Genomic DNA, 20,800 nt, shown 5'->3' on the forward strand with positions numbered 1-20,800 from the left:
GAGGTGGTGGAACTCAGTGGTGGAACTCAGGACTGCACAATGACATCACTTTGGGTTAGCTGGAACAAGGGGGGAGTTTTTAAAAGTTTAAATCGCCCTCGGCAAAAATGGTCACATGGCCGGTGGCCCCGTTCCCTGATCTCCAGACAGAGGAGAGTTTAGATTGCCCTCCGCGCTGCTGGCGTGGAGGGCAATCTAAACTCCCTTCTGTCTGGAGATCAGGGGGCGGGGCCACCGGCCATGTGAACATTTTTAAGAGGTTCCGGAACGCCGTTCTACTGTGTTCCTACTGAAAAAAAGTCCTGAACTAGACTAAATTTTCTGTTCACGCAGGGCACTTCTGTCAATGGAACAGAATATTCCTGCATCTTCCCCTCCTGCTGCAGCCCACCCATCTCCCAAAAATGCTGTTTCTTCGGGACAAGGGGCAAATTGGGAGTTTGCATCAGGAAGAAGGAATTGGTAGAAATTACCCTACTCCTCCCATTAGCAGAAAAATTTGTCTGGATCCAGCCCCTTATAGCTTTCTGCTATAAAGTTATTGTCTTCTGGTACAAATCAAGCTTCATCTCCCATTTCCTACTGAAGATATGTTCACATTATTATAACATCTCATGGAAACAGTTTTTCCACGGCTGTTATTAAAGGCACATTCACTAGTGTAAAAATATACTAAGCAAAAGCATTGTTATTTGAAAACAAAATAAATACCACACAATTAAAAATACATTCCTAGAATACATTCACATTTTTACAGACTTTTGTAACCAATACATTTAAAGTGAAACAGCGAGGTACAGCCTGGGGAATTGCACATGCAGCAGGCTTATCCCCAGTTGGACGCCGCAAGTGTAGTTCCTCACTGTACCAATAACTGGCACGGTGCATGCCAAGTCTTTTAAAAATGGAAAGAAAGAAAAGGTTAAATTCTATCACATAGGTATTTGGAAAAGGGAGTGAAAGGCTGGCATTTTTTCTTCCTCACCAAACAGGTGATAAACAGGACTTCAACCTTTTTGAAACTGCCATGTGGGTGCAGATCCAGTTGCTACTTGTAAAAGTGTTCTTTAAATATAACACATGGCTGTTTATAAAAAATAAATCCTAATAGGATGACTTTCCGTGTCACTGTCTCTCATCCTAATAAAATGAATAAAGCTTATAATGATAGCAGACAAGTTGCAGGATTGTAGCTGAAAATGATGAAATGTTGTACATGGTTACAGATGGTAGATGTTTGGCTTATTTACTGCTCTCTTTCCTCATATTTTCCAAGGCAAAAAAAAAGTGCAATTATGGTAATCCAAGGTGGAATTGTCTTTGCGTTCAGCTCAGCAGATCTCAAAACTTCCAAACCTTTCTGAAGTGCTTGCTTGTTAGTTATCACACAAACATAGTAGTCCTTCAAAATGTACTTGGGGTTTCCTGTTAAAGGAAAGAAGAGCAGTCTTAAAGACATCCATGAAAAATTAAGAAATGCTAAATGATTCATAAAAGCTACGTAAATTTTGGCAGCCACCATCACCAAGTATATTTAAAACAAAACAATCCAACATTCCTGTGGCCTGTGTAGAAGTAGCGAAAAGATCTCCTATAAATGCACCTTCCTTTCCAATACATGGGTAATTATTTTAACCCTTAGTTCAAGAAAGACATCCTAGTTCAGTCCACTTCAAGATAGATTTTTTAAAAAATCACATTTTAATTTTCGTTTTTTCTTAAGCCAAAAGTTTATAGTAAGAAAAAAATATCTTGGTTCTTAGGAATCTACATGGGATAGGACTAAATAAGAGAACTTTTTTGTTCCTCAATCCCCAGACACTGAGCAAGAAGGTTGCAGGCGAGATTGCTGCATCTCCATATAAATCATATATATCTCTGGACAAATAGCATTTTTGTCATGCGATTAAAATTTACCTACGTGTCTCAATATTCTTTGTTTCATGTTTGCAGACTAAAGCTCACTCAAAATAATACTGTTTTGTCTTAGCTAAAAGAAACACCGTTTCCACCAACAAGCATAAATACAACAGTCTCGTCCTCTTACTAAAATTAATGGCACTCAAATGAACATAATATTTAGGGTTGCAGCCTCTAGGAACATATGAACCAGGTCACATGGTTATATTAACCAAAATAAAGCATATTATTTTGAAAAATGTTAAATTTCCCCCATAATCTGTAATCTAAAATTGAAATGCTAACACATGCTACATGCAAAAACGGCACATAGAAAAACAATATGTTATCCAATTTTTAATCCCTTCCCTCCAGTTTTTTTTTTTTTAATTCAGGAAAAAGTCTAAAGGTGGATTATACGAATGTTTTAATTAGGCACTACGTTCCACTGAAAAGCTGAAGCACTGAAATATTCTTTTAAGTAAACTTACAAACACTGTTCAGCAAAGACATTCCATTTTTATCTGCTATTGAGTTCCTTCTTCACACAGGATTTGAAAGTGGTGTATTTCTGTATGCTTTTGTACCCCTAAGAAGCAGAATACAAAGTGTGAGTTTGCAGCCAGTGTGAATGCAGCCAGAAGTGAGTGTTAGAAGAGCAACATTAAAATATAAAAGACTAAGATGAAATGGCAAATACTGTACATTAGTCACAGCACAGAAAGTTCTGCAACTGTCTACAAGACAATTATTGCTTTTCACACCGAGAATCCGAGAGTTTGTATCTTGGTAAGAAAGAAATAAAATGTATGTTTTGTAATAAAGATGTGGAATCTTCATCTAAAAGAAAACTCTATGAAGCAGTGTTCATTGTTGACTTTCCATTCACAGCATGGCAGTTGAACATACCAGATCATGTAAAGGAAAGATAATTTAAATTAAGATGAGCAGCAGAGCAATCCTAAACAGGATTGCACTGTAAGTAATTAAGATTACTAATTACTTTTTAGGCCTGCGCTGTAAGTTATTTCAAAAGTAATATATTTGCAAGACAGAGCTGTATCTTCAGAAGTAAAGAACAATGTATTCCTATTTCTTTAGAGTCATGGTATAGATAGATTATGAATACAGTCTTATTTTCCAATCACTTAACTCCTCAACTATATTATTACACTTTTTTAAAAAAAGATTTGGAATACGAAAAAGGAAATTACCATTTGAAGGAAGATGTAAGCCTTACTGGTTCACTTAAGAAAGGACTGCCTGCAAAGATTCTTTTGTTTTAATTATTAACCTAAAATATTAAATCTTCTATTTCAGGTTTTAAAGTAAATGCCACCCATAAGTTTACTGCATTTTTGATAGTCACAGAAGGACGCACATCACTTAAACCTGGAAATTAAATGCAGGAATTTATTATATATATGGAATTACAGAGAACTACTTTGTGATAAAATTCATTTGCACTGATTACAATTTAATCCATTTCTTGTCTCTAGAGGGCAGTCAGGCAACAGATAAAACCTTTAAAACTACCCGTAGAGGTGACTGACTTACAAGAAATTTGAGACAGCAATTCTACAGTCCATAAATTGTAATGAAGAAATAATAATAGTAAAGTGCCATCAAATTGCAACAGACTTATGGCGACCACGCAAGCAGTTTTGAACTGAGGACCTACTTGATGGACAGTAGGCTAGATCAGGTTATGTCTCTAGACATGGCTATAAGAGGGAAAAGCTCAACACTGGTTCAATAACCGAGCATTTTTTTTCACGTATAGTAACCCTGACTAAAGAATGAGCACCATTTCAACAATAAGACTAATGTTAATGCTTATTGTAACAGACAACATTCATTTTTTAAAAAAAATTTACCATCTATGCAACCTCATTTGAAATTGTTACGGAAACAGCAATGTTAAGTACTTATATCCCAGCACAATTGGGATATAATTTATTGGTGATTAAATGATCATCTGTACTCTCACCCTGAATCCTCGATGCAATCTGTCTTTCATAATACCGATAAATTCTTTGTAGCTCAGCTGATCATCTTTGTCTACATCAAAGATTTTGAAGACTGTATTCACTAAATGCGCTGAAAGCTTCAAACCCGTAGCAACATATACAGCACGCTTGAACTCATCTAAAAAGGCAAGTAAACACACGGCACATATGATGGCGATGGCTTGATCATCATTCAAAAACTTAGTGTCAGGGATCTCCACTCGAACTTGTATCTGAAGAAGAGAGCTCTGACTCTTTAAAGCTTATACCCTGAAAATCTTGTTGGTCTCTAAGGTGCCACTTGACTCAAATCCTGCTGTTCTATTGCAGACCAACATGGCTACTTACCTGAAACTACCTCTATCCAAATTCTTTCTTTAACCCATTGTTCCTGCTCCTCAGGTGTACTATTGTTAAGCACATGAAATAAGAGGATATACGGCCCTATTACAGAGTGCACCCTTTCCATCCATCTTCAGTTAGAGAAACTCAGCACTGAGAAAGATGGACCAATGGTCTGAATCAGTGTAAAACAGCTTCATATGTACATTGGCATATATTGGCCTGCATGCATGTGTGTTACGTGCTGACAAGTCGCTTTTGACTTGCGGTGACCCTATGAATTAACCACCTCCAAAGTATCTGATCGTTGGCAGCCTTGCTCAGGTCTTGCAAATTGACGGTCGTGGCTTCCTTTGAGTCACTGCATGCATGTGCCCAGTGTTAATTACTGAAGATGCTGTGAAATTGATTCAGGAACTATAAACTGTTATTGTGGTTTTAGATACCAGTTAAGTATAGGCTCTCCATTTTAAATGCTAGAAATGCAACGAAAAATGAAGATTTTCTCTCTTTGAAACATTTTTATACTGCCTTTCCTGTCCAGCTCAGCTGTTTAAAAACAAAATGGAGATGGAGGGGAACATTTATTTTGAAGTTTATATATTCTGTTACTTACTGTTCTTCAATATTATTCTTCTTATTATGCTCTTTTTGTATGAGTGGATGAATTTTCTATATACACAATAGATCAATTTATTAAATGTAGAACGTACAATTAAGATTAAAATAGACTAGCAGCTAAGCTAATAAGTTAATATACCAAATATTGTGAGGTTGAATATGTTGAATACAAACTGTTTAAAGTCTCACCTTGTGCTGAACCTCCCTCCCAAACCCCAAAAATATGTTAACAGATATTCTATCTAGAAGTATTCCTTTCCTTTTTATAACAGATTAATTGAGGGATAGGAGTAATAGTATGAAATTCAGTTATGTTATATATTTTGCTTATATTTCCCATGCAACTTAAATATATTATTATATATTCTATATATTTTTTCATTGTAGCTTAATGTATTTTGTATAAGGCTCTATGCATTTTTAAAATCTCAAATTGTTAGCCAACCACAATTTGCCAGCTTAAAACGAGTAAATAAATTGAAAGGATCTCTGAAACAGTTCTGGTTGAACAAGCTTTTCTAAAAGACAACAGAGACAATGCAGCCAGCCCTCAACGTGAAGGGCAGTATATTTCATAGGAGTACAGTACTACAGAAAAGGGCCTAACGCAGATTGTGGGTGATCTCACTTCCTCAAAGAAAGGAAGTACAGCACACAACCTTGGAAACAGTCACATTATCACACAATTCATTTAAGGAGAGGTGGTCCTTCAGTTACATGAGTTCTAAAGGGACCAGCACTATGAACTGAGCTAGGAAATACACTAGCAGCCAATGTAGTTATCTAACATAGGTATAATGTGACCAGATCCAATTAAAAGGACTGCTGCTACATTTATTGCACTTTCCTGGTTGTCTCCAAAGAATATCTCATGTAGAGTGCATTGGAATAGTCCAGCCACAGGGTCACACAGCATGGTGACGTAACGTTACCTGAGTCCAGTAAGTGGAGCTAGATGCAGCAGGATCAAAGTGCTTAGTACCAGTAGGTGCTAGAATAGTTGGTTCTAATGCAGTGATTAAATTTGAAAAATGTGAATTCTAAAACAAGTATCAAATATGCACTGTAGGGTCTACACTGAGTAGAAGAGGTATTGGATTGCCCTTTAGAGTTTATACCCTAAGGAATTATATGCTCAAATTCTTAATCCACCAGAAGTAAGACTGTGGGAAATAATCTGTCACATCCTAAAGAGCTACACTTTTTTAAATCCACTGATGTCAACAGGCCAAAAGGAGCGTAACTCTGCTTAGAATTGGCCTGTATAGGCTATGTCTCCCAAAACAAAGTAAATTCCATGAGCGAACAAAGGAAAGAAAAGGTAGTGGGGAAACCCAATGGAACTGCAATCAGATAGTAGTATGGAGAAAATGTGGCTCTAAAGAGATCAGTAGTTATTCCCCTGAAACAAGAACACACACACACCGCAAGACAGCTAGCCAGCTCTAACTTACACGTATTTATTAGCTGGTGGAAAACAGCTTGGTTACTGTTAGATGTATTATGTCTCCTGGGTAGCCTTACTCTTGTTAATCTTGGAACTTCTATGAGGTAGGGAAGCAAGAAGGATGAATATTTCTAACATTACCACACAGTATTTTCTACATGAGTCGGAACCAACTGCACGTGATAGTCACAAATGTCTCAGAACCATATGTAAAAATTGTTTTTTAAAAAAGAAATGCTGAAGTTAGACACTTTTACCTTGTCCAATTGAACGATTTGCAAAATTATACATTTGCATTGCAATTGCAAAATCTTCTAGATTGTTCAAAAACTGGAAAAATGATCTGAATTCATCAAATGTAATACCCTGTTGAATTAAGAAAAATGCCCGTGTTAGTTCAGCCTTGCTTAACTAGCAATAGTAGCCTTACACATGGTAAGAAGCAAGCAGGGGTGGAGACAATTCCTTCCTCTTACTACAAATCTGCACCAAACAGGAGAAAAGAGTTTTTTTCCCAGTAGCACAGCGGTCTTTCTCTGGAGCCCACCAAACGGACAGAAGCTTTACACATTGCTCAATGTTTTAAACCGCTATACACGATAATTACTTTAAACGTGAGTAATTCTGAGATTAAACTGAAATGTCAGATAAAGAAATTAGGAACAATTAAAATAAAAAGCTCAGAGATCTCCCCCTGGTCCTAATATTTTGAAATTTCTACTGAAATGCATAAATTAAAACCATTCAACCTGAAACTGGCTGGTCTGCAGTAAGGCTTCTCAGTTAAAGCCTCTGGGTTGGATCCAGAAAGCTTTCCTACTACATATTGCTTAATTTTCATCCTTAGTACAGCCTCCACCCCACACAGCTTTCATCCAATTATCCGCAGCGTAGCTTTTTTTTGGTGGCCAAAGAACTCCCTTGTTCCCTTCTCTCCAGTTGAAAAGTTGACTGGATCCAGCCTTTTGAATGTAAGGGTAGACTGATATTTGCTTTCTTAAATGCTGGAGAATTTTATTTGTGCATCTGAGGGAAAATTAACTCTTTCCCCTCTCTCTGATTCTGAAGATGGGTACTGCTTTTTTATTTTGAGTATCAGAGAGAGCGTTCTGACAGCTTTTTGAAATGATTACAGAAGTACTGACAGGACTTTAGCTAAACTAAACAGATCACACGATTTTGGGGCATGGAAGAAAAACCAAACCAAAACAAAGGGAGAAGATTACACTTCCACAATAGTTAAGTACACACCAATACAAGGAAGTGTGCCAACACAGCTATTATTATTATTGCAGCACAAGTAAATTATACAATCAATATAAACACAACAGTTTCGATTCCATTCAATTCAATGTGGCTGCAAACTTGTTCCAATAGACCTAACTCGAGAGCTGGATCTCTAAATGTAAACCTGAATGTAAACCAGAATGCTTTTTGAGTTTGGATACGAAATACTTTGATTAACTGACATTGGTGGCCTGATGAAGAACTGGGTTTGAAACGAGCCAAAAGGAATAGACCGGTATAGCTCGTTGCCACCTTGGAGCTCATAAATCTTGGACGCCACCGATTAACTTCAACTGGCACCGTTTGCAGCCTGTGATAAAGAGGTTCCGTTAATATATGGGACTTGACTCTCTCAGTCTATTGGAACAAGTTTGCAGCCACATTGAATTGAATGGAATCGAAACTGTTGTGTTTATATTGATTGTATAATTTACTTGTGCTGCAATAATAATAATAGCTGTGTTGGCACACTTCCTTGTATTGGTGTGTACTTAGCATGGAAGAAAAACACTTGTTTTCAAAGAGGGCTTGGGTCAACAATGTTTACTGTGAATAATATGCAGTAATATCTATCTGGCAAACTGGAAAAGCTACATGAAAGGTACTCAAAGTAACCTGAACAGATGGTTAAACCATAAAACTAATTTGAACCAGTTATGAAACACCACAATTCAAACTAAAGTATCCAAAATTTAAGATTATGGAAAAACTAATTTATGCCTTTTCTTTCTTATACGAGTGGTCCTAGGCTAGTCCAGTCATCTCTGGTCATCAAGAACGACCACTTCCTCCAGGGAAGTAGAGCTCTCCTGGTATAATTACTGTTGCAACTATGACTTATAGCTGGATTCCTCCGAATTTCTCTATTTTAAATTTTAAATCTTTTAATGTACCTTGGAGAGTCTAATTGAAGTATCTTTGTATGCCAGCCTCTGGACTGTGTGACACATTATATAATCAATGTTCCTCCCAATTCTCACTTGTAACCTACCAAAGGCAAATTTTTAACTGCAACAACAAGGCTTTCGGATGGCCCCAGCTTGAGAACGTCTCTTTCATGAGTTTAACAACAGCAATGTAAAGAAAGGGAACACAGAAAGGACACCTCATGTCCTCCAAATGGGGGTGAAAGAGACAGTCCAGTGTTACATGAGCCACCCAGACTTGTATCACATTTCCACCCATTGATAAAGCCTTTTAAAAATCTCACAGCCAAAGAATACCCAGTTTCCCTTAACAAATGGGGCCACTACTGATGGAGAGAAGAGCCTTTTGAGTTTTTTTCCCTGCCACCTACTGCTCTAAGGCACAAAAACTGAAGTAACACATATGTTAAAAAAGCAAAACAAAGCACAATTATGTTTCTTCTTTCCCTAAGTCCATGCCTTTCTGCCTGCTTCCACAGAGTAGGTGGGGGACAACCATTAGTATAAGTGCTGTCATGTCCTCTTTAATCTTGTAAGGGCGATTTGTGTATTTCCTTTTTCAGAACTGGTTGGTGCCGCTGTTAACACACGCATTCATGTTTCTGCGTAGTATTGTGTTTTATTCTATAGCTGTTGAGTATGCGATCTGAGTCCTGGTATCAATCCACTCTGGGTGGTTGTTTCAGTACAAGCTCTTAGGCTGCCACTTTAAGGTTAACTGCTAAGTGATGCTTACCGATTCTTTTTTTGTTAAAGCTCCACGAGGCAAAATGTCAATACTACAAAAAAAATAGCCACTTGGAAAAAAAGTCAAACTGTTTACAAGCAGTTCTAAAACAATTACATCTGATCCTTTCTGCAAACAAACAAAATAAATTACATCTAAAGCACCCCCTCCCTGAAAGAGTGCCAGCAACATCAGCCCTATTGGTTTGCACTCAGCTCCCACTAGATTTTATTAATGCTCAAACTCACTGCTAAGGATTTTGATTCCTAACAAATAAATTAACATCTATGCAATTGCTCAAATGCTTTGAAAACTGCCAGACAGACACTGATAAGGGCCACTCACTCATCAATGGCCTTCGACTGCTAAGACTACTAGAGAACTAGATAAAAAGCATTAATATTTGCCCATCTCTTAGAATCTTTCTGTTCAGGCAGAAATAGGAGGAATGATGTGAATGGTATGAATGGTTAAAACAATATTGTTTTCACACTGCAATTATATTTGTATTTTTTAAAAATGAAATGATCTGATCAAAGTATAATCCCTAAAATTACTGAAGTGAATTTGTGCTGTTGTCATCAAATAGTTGGTTAATTAAACACTTGATTATTCTGGGTACGTTATGTCTCCTTTTGAAAATCAAAAAATAAAGACTCCAACAAAGTACATTGCCACCTATGTCTATAATTTGGAATTCAGCCATCAAAAAACATCAATAGCATTTTATATTAAGCAGACAAATTGTCTAAGTCAGCAACACTATTGGGAAGAGTGGTGGTGGAAAGACGAGGGTTGCCAACCTTTTGTTTAATAGAACTGCGATGAGAACAGCTGAAGCTTCCCCCAACAACACATCAGCAAACCGTCAGCTGCAGAATTTCTGCATTCCACACAGCTGTTAGGTGGAACCTTACTTTCAACATGTTAGCAATCATGTGAGAGAAAACGGGTTGCACTTACCTGAAACTGCTGTTCACTGAGTGGTTTTCTCTGCAGGCACACAGTGGTACTGTGCACATGCAAGCCAGCTACACAGAAGATTTCCAGAGATTTCTAGACTAGGAGTGCCCCTCCCACCTTTGATGCAGTGGTTAAGAGTGATGGGACTGTAATCTGAAGAACTGGGTTCGATTTCCCACTCATCCATTTAAAGCCAGCTGGGTGACCTTGGGTCAGTCACAGCTCTTGCAGAGCTTTCTCAGCTCCACCCACCTCACAGGGTGATTGTTGTGGGGATAATAATAACATACTTTTGTAAACCACTCTTAAGTTGTCCTGAAGAGCGGTATATAAACTGAATGTTGTTGTTGTTATTTTCATGCTTTCCTGTCAAAAACATCACATGACGAAGAGGAGGGGCCTACTTCCTCAGTTCTCTCCATGCCACTGCCAGGGACCTCCCAGAAACTAAGGTTCCAGAGGTCACAGTGGGGCAGGAGGGAGGGATGTGTGCCTGCGCCGAAGATCACTTGATGAGCAAAACTTACAGGTAAGTGCAACCCTGTTTTCATCTTTAGGGCTTCTGTGCAGTCCTACATTGGGAGAATAACAAGCTCACATACTGAAGGAGGGAGGTGTGAAGCTCTCCAAATAAGAGAGATTATGGAGGAACAACTTCCCAACAGATGCTTAGTGTTTCATTGCCATTCATCTAGAGGTGCTTCTAAAGAAGCAGGGAGCTCTCTAAAGTGTCCCTGCCAAAGTACAAGCACTCTGGTGGAGAGAGCCATATTAGCTAAAGGACACTGAACAATCACGTACTCAAGAGAGAGTATGATAGCCTCTACCAACCTACAAAGGAAGAGCTGTGTGAGGATACTGCCTCTCAGCCTCAGAACAGAGAGCTCGTTTAAGCTACAACTCCAGGTGTCTCTCCTCAGAGATGACACAGCCAAGTAGAGGAGGGGCAGTCAGGCAGGCATGCAGACAAAGCCTTTGGGAAAGAGCCTTGGAACTGAGGGCTCAGTCAGGCCATATCCCCAGGCTTCTCCCTTCAGAACTGAGGGGGCAGGTGCCTTTAATGAGGCTGGCACTCAGTTGCCATTGTGAGGAGGCTCAGATGGGCCACACGTCTGGATTTAAGCCCTTGGTAATCCAGGGTGCCAGGGAGACAACAAGCTGGCGGGAAGCTACAGCCTTGAAGAAAAAGTCGTTGTGTGGAGGCTCTGACAGGCCACACCTCTGGTAGTCAAGGGTGCCAGAGAGGGAAAAGGTGCTTTTAATCAGGCTGGCATTTTCCAGCATCTTGAAGAGGTTTATCTTAAGCCATAACAATGAAACGAAAGACAGAAACTTTTCTTCTTTATATGTAGCTAATGACTATTGTTTTAAAACTTTTAAAAGAAATAATTCTCAGCCACACGGAGGTGGTGAGGGAAAAGCAGAGAACACTCATAGAGATCCTCTCTTTGTGGAAGCAAAAAGCTGTTTTTGGAGGGAAAGTGCCAAAGGGAGGAGGAGTACGCCTAGTCTTCTAGAAAACTCTGGAAATCTTCTCCATGGCTGGTGTACGCAGTCCCAATATGGGACTGCACAAAAGCCACGAAGATGAACCCTACATAAACTGAAATAAATAAATCAAACTGCATTTTAATTCTGTTGTAATGAGCCATTAGGAAGAGCTGAAATTCATAACCTTTGAGGGTAAAAGATCTGAGCCGTAAACATTATTCTGATTATTTCCCGGGCATGTTTTAGTTTCTACATGTATACTCCATCCAGAATATACATAAGCCCTGTTGAAATACAAAGGACCTAAGTAGGGAGCAGAATCCATCCACACACTTCCATTTTTCCCACTACAACAATATGGAGTAACCCCTTGCCCACCTTTTTTTCTAAAGCCCATATGGCTTAGGATTCTACAGAAGTCACCATGTTCAAAGAATTTAGACTTCTAGTAAATGGTTTTTAATTTGCGAACACTGACAGCAATAATCAAGAATGCAAAATTTACAACTGAATGGTTCCTAGCGTGAAAACTTACCTGCTCTTCTGGCATACTGCAACGCACATTTTCCAGATAGCTTGATGTATTTTCAACATTTGTATATCTTAAAAGTATATGAGCAAAATCTTCCTCACTGATAGTATTCATACCATTAGAGTAGGAAAGGAATTCTATTTCAAGAACTTCAGTTTGAAGGTTATCCATAAACCTAAAGTAGAAAAATATTAGTAACGTTCTTAGGAGTCCATTAGTACAAAAAAGCAAAAACAGAAAACGTTCAAGCCCTTGCTTTAGTAATTTTATTCAATATCAGTTACAGTAACAGTTAACAGATGTTTGGTTTGATGCTGTATTGGCGACTATAGACTATTACTGCAGGTAGAACACAGTTTGCATCTGAATCTAAATCCCCTCCAAACTTTCCTTAGAGGTTTATTGCTATATGTTTATGGCTGCAATTCTGTGAAACGTAACTTCGAAGTAAGTCCTACTGAATTCTATTGGAGTTACTTTCAGAGTAAACATGCATATAATCAGCACATAAAATGGGACCACTGCTGCTGTCTAGTTTAATGAAACCACTGTGGTGAAACAGAAGCATAGATTAATACACAGCGTTAGCAAATTAAGTAGACTCCACATAGAAATGCTAAAAAAGTTTAACAGTAAGCAAAATAAAGTTAGCAGTGCTACAATGTGATCCATAATAAATTACCACCTTTCATTCTTTTAAAAGGCACAATACCTTTAATACTATCTAGCATAAAACCACAAATTTTCCTGCCCAGAAACTGCCTTGAACATCTTGGTTATATAAAAAGACCCCCAAAATATAATGCAATAAAAATAAATAACATTTTATAATTATTGCCTGGCTCATTAATATCGATTCAGATTTAAACATATCTATAACATTTAAAGATTTTGCATACCCAGGCCATTTGAAAAGTATAACATGGTGCTAAAAATCAAGTCTGATGCCAACTTTATATTCAAACAATACAAGAGTTGACCTTGATGTTGAAAACTTTGTATTTAATCTGCAGCAAAGGGAAATCCCAGGTGCCAGGCCACCACTGCACTTAGAAAAGCAGCGCCTATTATTTCAGCAACGATTTTATTTTATGTATCTCAACAATTCTCAGTGCAAGTTTAAAGAGTTGGACCCAACCAGTTTTTCCATCGGTGCAAAAGGGAGGAAAGAGTCTCTCCTAACCAATAAAAGGTTACGTTTGGAATCATGGTACCTGCATGGGCAAAAGCTGTGTAGAATAGGGTCCATAAGAAAGAAGAGAATTGGCTGAGACTGAGTGAAGTCCAACCCAAAACTTGTTTCTCATGTCACAACAGAAAGGTTTGTTGTATGACACAAAAATAAATGTGCATGAAGTTCTTGTCATTACTTGTTTAAATCTAAACTTAACTCTATACCATTCAGTGGTAGCAGATTAATTCATTTCTTAAATAATTGCTTTCTACACTGGCTCCAGTATTCAGTTAAACAGAACTTTTTAATGAGATTATGAGAGACTAGGGTGAAGTTAAACTATAGTTACACATTAGCTTTATGTTGTGGTGATGGCAACTAGGGTTATCCCTATGTTTAAATACTACAGCACTTTTGTCATAGCTTTAATACAATTATGAGAGACTTTGAAAAGGGTGGGCTTTTGGGGTACCAGTAATTCCTGAAGGCTGAAAAACAAGTCTGGCTCCTAAATTATGGGGCTGTTTCCTAGAGGCAAAGAACTTTTGTCAATGCTTGCTGTAGCATTTTTCAAGGGCTCAAGAAAGAATTATAAGGAATATTTGTGCTCTGCTTAACAATCTCCTCTGTAGCTTGGCCATCTGGCTATGTCACTCAACTATTCCTGCTCTGTATTCATGAAATATATACCCACTAGAGATGGGCACGAACTGAAATACGAACCAAAGTGCGTCACGTACCAGGCCGTTTTTTGGTTCACAAACCGATGGTTTTTCAGAAGGCATTTCTAATGAACCGCAATGATTTTTAGGCCGCTTCATTTGGTTCGCTTTTCGGTTTATCACTGCAGACAGCCTGGGCGCCAATCAGTTTCCTAGGCAACAGGGGGAGGGGCTTTCTGTAGACCTTCTGATGCCCTGGAAGTGATGTATTAACGAACCAAATGAACTGGTTCACGATTGGGCAATTTCATGCTGGTTTGTGGTTCGTGAAATGCAATGAACCACGAACCGCAACAAACTGCCATTTTCCCGGTTCGTGCCCATCTCTAATACTTACCTACTTACAGAGACGACTGCTTTGTGAGGTGACAAAGTCTACAAAAAACTAAAATAGTTGAATTCTAGTACCCTATTTAGAATCTATGTATCAAACTGCTTACTATCTAGAAATATATGACAGAAAAAAATGAAGAGCAGTGCAAAGGCAACACTGCATGTGGGTGGGGGGGGGATCACAAAAGCCTGCCCTGAAGGTTCCCTTTCCAACATATCTGACATAAAGAGAATGTGAAATAGAGACTTGTTTCCTCCCTCCCCCACTATACCCATAATCTGTCTTGCCCTTTCTTTCCCTACCACTGGTACACTGCCAACAGTCTTCTTCTTGACATAATGTAAAAGAGCATTAGTGGCAATAGTATTTCAAAGACAGAAATATTATTCCACTATCACATTTTTCAGCTAGATCTCCTTGCAGGAGCAATTTATGTATTATCTAAATACTTGCAAAAACACCTTGTGCGATACATCCAAATTTGCTTTCCTTCATAATGTGTACCTGTTAACAGTACCTGAAGGTTTTAAGTGTCATTCAGAAAACAGTTTGCAAGGATTCATGTTGTGTATCCCACACTCATTCATGTTTCCAGGCACATTAATAACTGGTTAAGTTAACACCTGAATGTACCATTAGCAGTGTTGTATTCCGCTGAAGCACAGTAAGACTAGAAAAATACTTTCAGAAACTATTTAATGACTGGAAAAAAATGATAACACATTCAGACAATATATGAGTATGCAGTATTTCTCATATTCCATACACAAACATTTTTAGATGCGCAAAATATAAAAACAAGGATCACCTATAAAAGTCTTCAAAGTTAAGTTCAGCCTTTCCTTTCTTGCCAAAAAAGTGTATCAGCAGTGTAGTATCAGACAGTAAACTGGCGATGTCATCTGCACGCTTAAAATTACCAAAGTAAAATTCAGTTAAAGCTGCAGTTAATTTAGCAGAAAAAACAAAGTTCATAAATATTTTGCTTTGAAAAAATGCTTTCAAGACTGAATGCATTCATGCTATCTGCAAAATTAGTTAGTAGTATATTAGTCAGGTTATATAATATACAAGTCAACTGTGAATTATGGTTTAGCTCAACAAAATTTTTAAAAATGCTATGACATGATATGATCAAGGGTGATAAACTAAAGCAGAGATTTTGATGATAAATGAAATGAATAAGAAAAAAATTAAGGCAGTGAAAATAAGTGTATATATTTTTAAAAGCATTCTTACAACGGAAAGTCAAAACATCTTTGCAGCTGCTTTTTTCTCCTAACACCTTTAACGTCAAAAAAGCTGAAGGCAATATTTTAATGGGGAAAATAAAACAATGGAAGCCTACCTCAGCTTGCTAGTGGCATATTTGGTTTCAACACCGTGCTGTTATCTCTCTGCAAAAACCTGTCCATGCAAAAATGTCAAAATTTCCACTTTCTATGAGGAAAAAACCCACGAATGAACAGAGTAAGGGTGAAATTAACTGTTGGACAGAGTCAAAAACCATCCCAATGCCTTCAAAGTATATGTATTTTTCTTATTTAACTAATAAAATATTGTCCTCCTAAAGATGCAAGTTCAATCTACTGGGCATTTAAATAATCAGGGCCTAAAAGATTTTGAAGTAAGGTCACATTTGATTCAGGCAAATAAAACTGACAGATGACCATTACAGCTATAGCTTTCAAAACCCTTTGAGTGCAGTTGGGCACATTCCTGGAGTGGTGTGAAGTCAATTTACAAGGCAGATGTATGGTGCATGCTAAGACTTGTATTATCCTGGGTCATCCTGGGTGACTAAGGCAATTTCTTTTGATCTTCAAAATTTCCGAATCGTCAGGAATGCATTTCACATCCCTACAATACTAATATTCACAACAGAGTTCTAAGCATTTTTAAGTGATACTCATCTGCCTCAGAAAGGTGAGTTAAGTTAAGCTTTTATATGTCTGTGAAAAGTAGTAACAATAAAGAGCATCTGAAAAGGCAGAACATCTATCTTGTCAATTCAAAGGTCTAAATATGGGGAAATGAAATAAATATGTTAATATACCTAGCCATTCTGAAAAGCTATTTAAAGTGAGTGATCGTTCTTGAGAGTTCAAGATATGAAGGTATCATGGGGGGGAGGGCCTTGTGGGAGCCTAGCTAATAAAAGCATCCCTTCTGGGGAGCCCTCTAGCCCCACAAATATACCCCTTTGCAATCTCCCCCCTTTAGCCTTGGAGCAGCCAAGGGCCTTATACCAATTGCCACCACTGGGCTGGGAGCTCAGCTAAGGAAGGCCCAGAGTATCTTTTCCTTCCTTCACCCTTCCAAGAAGCATCCCTTTATTGGGGAGGATGTGGCCATATAACCCGTTGGGCTAGAGTAAAACAAACTGTTTTATTGAACAAGATAGGCAATCACCAGACAAATGGGGTGAAAAAGGATACTTGTGAACAACAGTTTTAACAAGGGATACTTTTATACAACTTCTCTTCATAAGATCTCAAAGTGGTTCACAATTACAACAGTTAAAAGCAAAAATAGCATATTTGATAAAATCACAATAAAACAGCCTAATACAAATCATTAAAAACTACTCTAGTCCCAACCCCAGTCTATAAAACCCTGCAATTAAGACAAAAATTGTAGGCAGATGATAACAACAACATTTGATTTATATATCACCCTTCAGGACGACCTAACGCCCACTCAGAGTGGTTTACAAAGTATGTTATTATTATCCTCACGACAATCACCCTGTGAGGTGGGTGGGGCTGAGAGAGCTCCGAGAAGCTGTGACTGACCCAAGGTCACCCAGCTGGCTTCAAGGGGAGGAGTGGGGAATCAAACCCGGCTCTCCATATTACAGTCCCACAGCTCTTAACCATAGCACAGCAATTTGCTCCACTTCACAAAAGAGCATTAGATAGCAAAGGCACATCGGAATAGTTCTGCCTTACAGAGTTTCCAAAACAACAACAGGTCCTGCTGAGCACGAGTGCCTTCTGATGGTGCATTTCAAAGGGGGGGGGCACCGCCATCATAAAGGCCCTCTTTCTGGTGGAAGAATGTCATGCCATCCTTGAGACTAACCAACTTTATTGTAGCATAAGCTTTCGAGAACCACAGTTCTCTTCATCAGATGCATGGAGGGCAAGAAGAAACTTGTCAGATATATAGGTGGAGAAGGGAGGGTATATATCTGACCAGTTTCCTCTTGCCCTCCATGCATCTGACGAAGAGAACTGTGATTCCCGAAAGCTTATGCTACAGTAAAGTTGGTTAGTCTTAAAGGTGCTACTGGACTCTTTTTGATTTTGCTACTACAGACTAACACGGCTGACTCCTCTGGATCTGTGCCTTCCTTGGGCCAGGAACCACCAGACAGTCCTGCGAAGATGAATGAAGTGGGCAGGAGTGTGTGTGATCATAATGGGGGAGGCAGACCTGAAAGTTTGAGGGTCCCTGACCATGAAGGGCTTTAAAGGTGAGGACCAACACCTAGAATTGCACCTGGAAGCTAATCGGTAACCAGAGCAGCTGCTTCAAAATCGGTGTTATATGAGCTGACCATGGTGTCTTCCTCAGCAGCCTAGTAACTGCATTCTGCAACACTTGAAGTCTCTGGAGTGTCTTCAAGGGTAGCCCTATGTAGAGCGTGTTGCAATTGTCTAAATGAGAAGTGACTGTCACATGGATCAATGTGGTATGGTTGGATTGAGAAAGATATGAGGAAAGTTGTCAGACCTGGTGAAGATGGAAAAATGCTGTTTTAGCCACCATTGGACACCTTAGAATCAAGCCAAACCCTTACACTCTTCACAGAGTCCACAGTAGAAAGCTGGGATCCATCAAGTAATGGAAGTGACAAATTCCCCACAGCCAAAGTCATTCCTAGCCACTGGAACTCAGTTTTCAAAGGATTTAACTTCAGCCAGCTACCCCTCAACCACTCCTCTATGGCATCAAGCCACTGGGCCAAGGAAGAGAGATCTGCTTCTGGCTGCTTATCAAGTAGAAGGTAGAGTTGGGTGTCATCAGCATACTGGTGGCTTCCAGTCTCAAACCTCCTAACAACATCCGCTGGATTAATCAATCCCTGCGAGAACCCCACAGTGTAGCTCCTGTCAAGATGAACCCTCATCCCTAACGACCACCCTCATTGAGCGTCCCTGGAAGAAAGAGGCAAACCATTGCAAGGCAGTAGCTCTTACTCAGTGAGGCTCGGTGGTCGACCAGGACCAAATGGTCAATTGTATCAAATGCTGCTGACAGATCTAATAAAATCAGCACAAGTGCTCTTATCTAGCTGAAGTTGGATATCATCAACCAGAGCTATTAAAGCAGTCTCAGTCCCAAAGCCTGGCCTGAAGCCAGACTGGAATGGATCAAGAGCTGATATATCATTCAAAACCCACTGAAGCTGGTTAGACACTGCCCTCTCAATGACCTTACCCAGGAAAGGCAAATTTGATAATGGGAGGTAATTTGCTGGCTCTCCTTTATCAAAGGAACGCTTTTTCAACAGAGGTCTCACTACTGTCTGCTTGTGGGAGCTAGGAAATTGGCCCAACAGGAGGGAACAGTTAATAATTGCTCGCAAGGGGCTTCCCACCATATCATTGCAAGATGCTCATGTAGTGGGGGAGCGCACAAAAAGGCCACTGAAGAAGCTTGCGCTCTGGTCAAGTGGGCATGGAACTTCAGCTTGATTGTAGAAGAGCTTGATGGTTGCCACCATCCACCTAGAAAGTGTCCACAGTCCTGCTGCTTCATTTTGTACAGATATTCACTTTTTTAGATGTAGCTGGTATCAAAGTGGGCTTCTTCCACACAATGTCAAGCAAGCCTTCCACAGCTGAGGTGGCCATAGTTGCAGGGATGTCCAAATACAAGGCATGAAGTACCTTGATTTTAGGTTTCGGTTTTGATGCAGAAATGTCTTGCTCTGGAGCTCTGGACATTTGGCTAACTTGTTCCACAGTAGGCAATGAAGATGTCTCCTAGTGAATCCTCTGGTGGAGGGTCCAGTGCCAGTTCAGTGAAGTCTGAGTGAGAGGCGACTTCTGATTCAGAAAAGAAGGCTAAGGCAGGCTGGATCCGAGGTGTTGGATCCAATGCTGGAACCAAGGACTTGGTCAGTACTGGTGTCGGAGCTGGGAAAAGCAGTCATCATATACTAGAGCTAAGTCATAAAATCCTGCCGTGAAACCATCTGGGTAGAAGACGAGGTTATGCAGGGCAGCCAAGGAACCAAGGTAGGCAGTATTGGTTGAAAAGGCTAAGCAGCTGATGCTTTTAATGATAGTTATTTTTGAACAGCTAAGATATTAAAAGTGCTCAGAATCAAGGGTGGAGCTGGAGGTGTGTCATGGATGATGTCCTCAGCCAAGAAGAGGTTCTCCTCACCTTCATGGGGCAAAGGTGTTGGAGGCAGAAAAGGCGTACTACAGAGCTTGACTGCCTCCTCCCCACAGCAGGCAGGAGTGGGGCCAAGACCGAATGACATCTCTACTTGTGGCAGGATGAGGAGGATGAGGAGGAAGCTGATCTTTTAGGATGCTTAGCCTTGCTGTTAGATTTCCTAAGAGGTGGCTCCAAGGAGGAGCTAAGACTAATGGAACCAGTGACCAATTCCAAGACTGATCTTGCATCAGAACTGGTAATTGGCCCTTGGAGCCGTCCAGCGCTGTGGATAGAACTGAGGAGGAGTTTACCTTGGACCTTGGGTGCGGCTCCAGCACAGCAGATAACTTGCCCGCTGGAGTATCAGAGCCAGAAAAGACCTTCTCCCAGAGGGCTGCTTTGAGTCTAGATGCTCTGTTGCTTCTGGCCTTGGGTGTAAATTGCTGGCAGTGTCTATATCCTACCATATTGTGGGACTCAACCAGACGGAGTAAACACAAATTATGTTCATCGGTATATGGCATCTTAGTGTCACACTGCAAGCATTTCCTAAATAGTCATTTTTGAGACATACTTTCAATTATAGATTAATTGAAGAGGAGTATCTCAACGGTGAGAACTTGGCTACCAACAAAAGAACCTCTTTCGACGACAGTAAAAGAGAACGGAGGGAATAGGTAGGCGCCTCCCCTCTAGGCACATGTTGTTTGGTGGGAAATGTATCATGCTTGCACAGAGAGGAGGAGGTGCCCCCTTACACAGCTCAAAAGCTTGTAACCTTTTCACTGTGACTGGCCTGCACGTGCACAGTCCCATCTGGGCCTGCACAAGAAGAGACAGTGATGAAATATAAATTACCTTGCTTCTAGCTGGGAGCTCTGCAGATTCACTAAGCAGAGTTTTAACCTATCAGCAGTTAAGAGTCAAAG

The 20,800-nt window shown here is 39.6% G+C and overlaps 1 protein-coding gene across 2 annotated transcripts in view; it reads right to left on the minus strand.

The window, feature by feature from the left end:
- Positions 1–247: 247 nt before the first annotated feature.
- Positions 248–20,800, minus strand: part of MICU3 (mitochondrial calcium uptake family member 3) — a 59,947-nt gene continuing 39,394 nt past the window's right edge. For both annotated transcript variants that reach the window (XM_054990479.1, XM_054990478.1), the window contains 6 exons: positions 15,283–15,383; positions 12,248–12,419; positions 6,576–6,684; positions 3,890–4,047; positions 2,391–2,488; positions 248–1,425 (listed from right to left, as the gene is read on the minus strand). In XM_054990479.1, coding sequence (XP_054846454.1) covers positions 2,420–2,488; positions 3,890–4,047; positions 6,576–6,684; positions 12,248–12,419; positions 15,283–15,383 — 609 coding nt within the window. In that variant the 3' untranslated portion in view covers positions 248–1,425; positions 2,391–2,419. The remainder of the gene's footprint in view (positions 1,426–2,390; positions 2,489–3,889; positions 4,048–6,575; positions 6,685–12,247; positions 12,420–15,282; positions 15,384–20,800) is intronic.

Source organism: Eublepharis macularius, chromosome 10 (assembly GCF_028583425.1).
Source record: "Eublepharis macularius isolate TG4126 chromosome 10, MPM_Emac_v1.0, whole genome shotgun sequence".
Taxonomy (NCBI): Eukaryota; Metazoa; Chordata; class Lepidosauria; order Squamata; family Eublepharidae; genus Eublepharis; species Eublepharis macularius.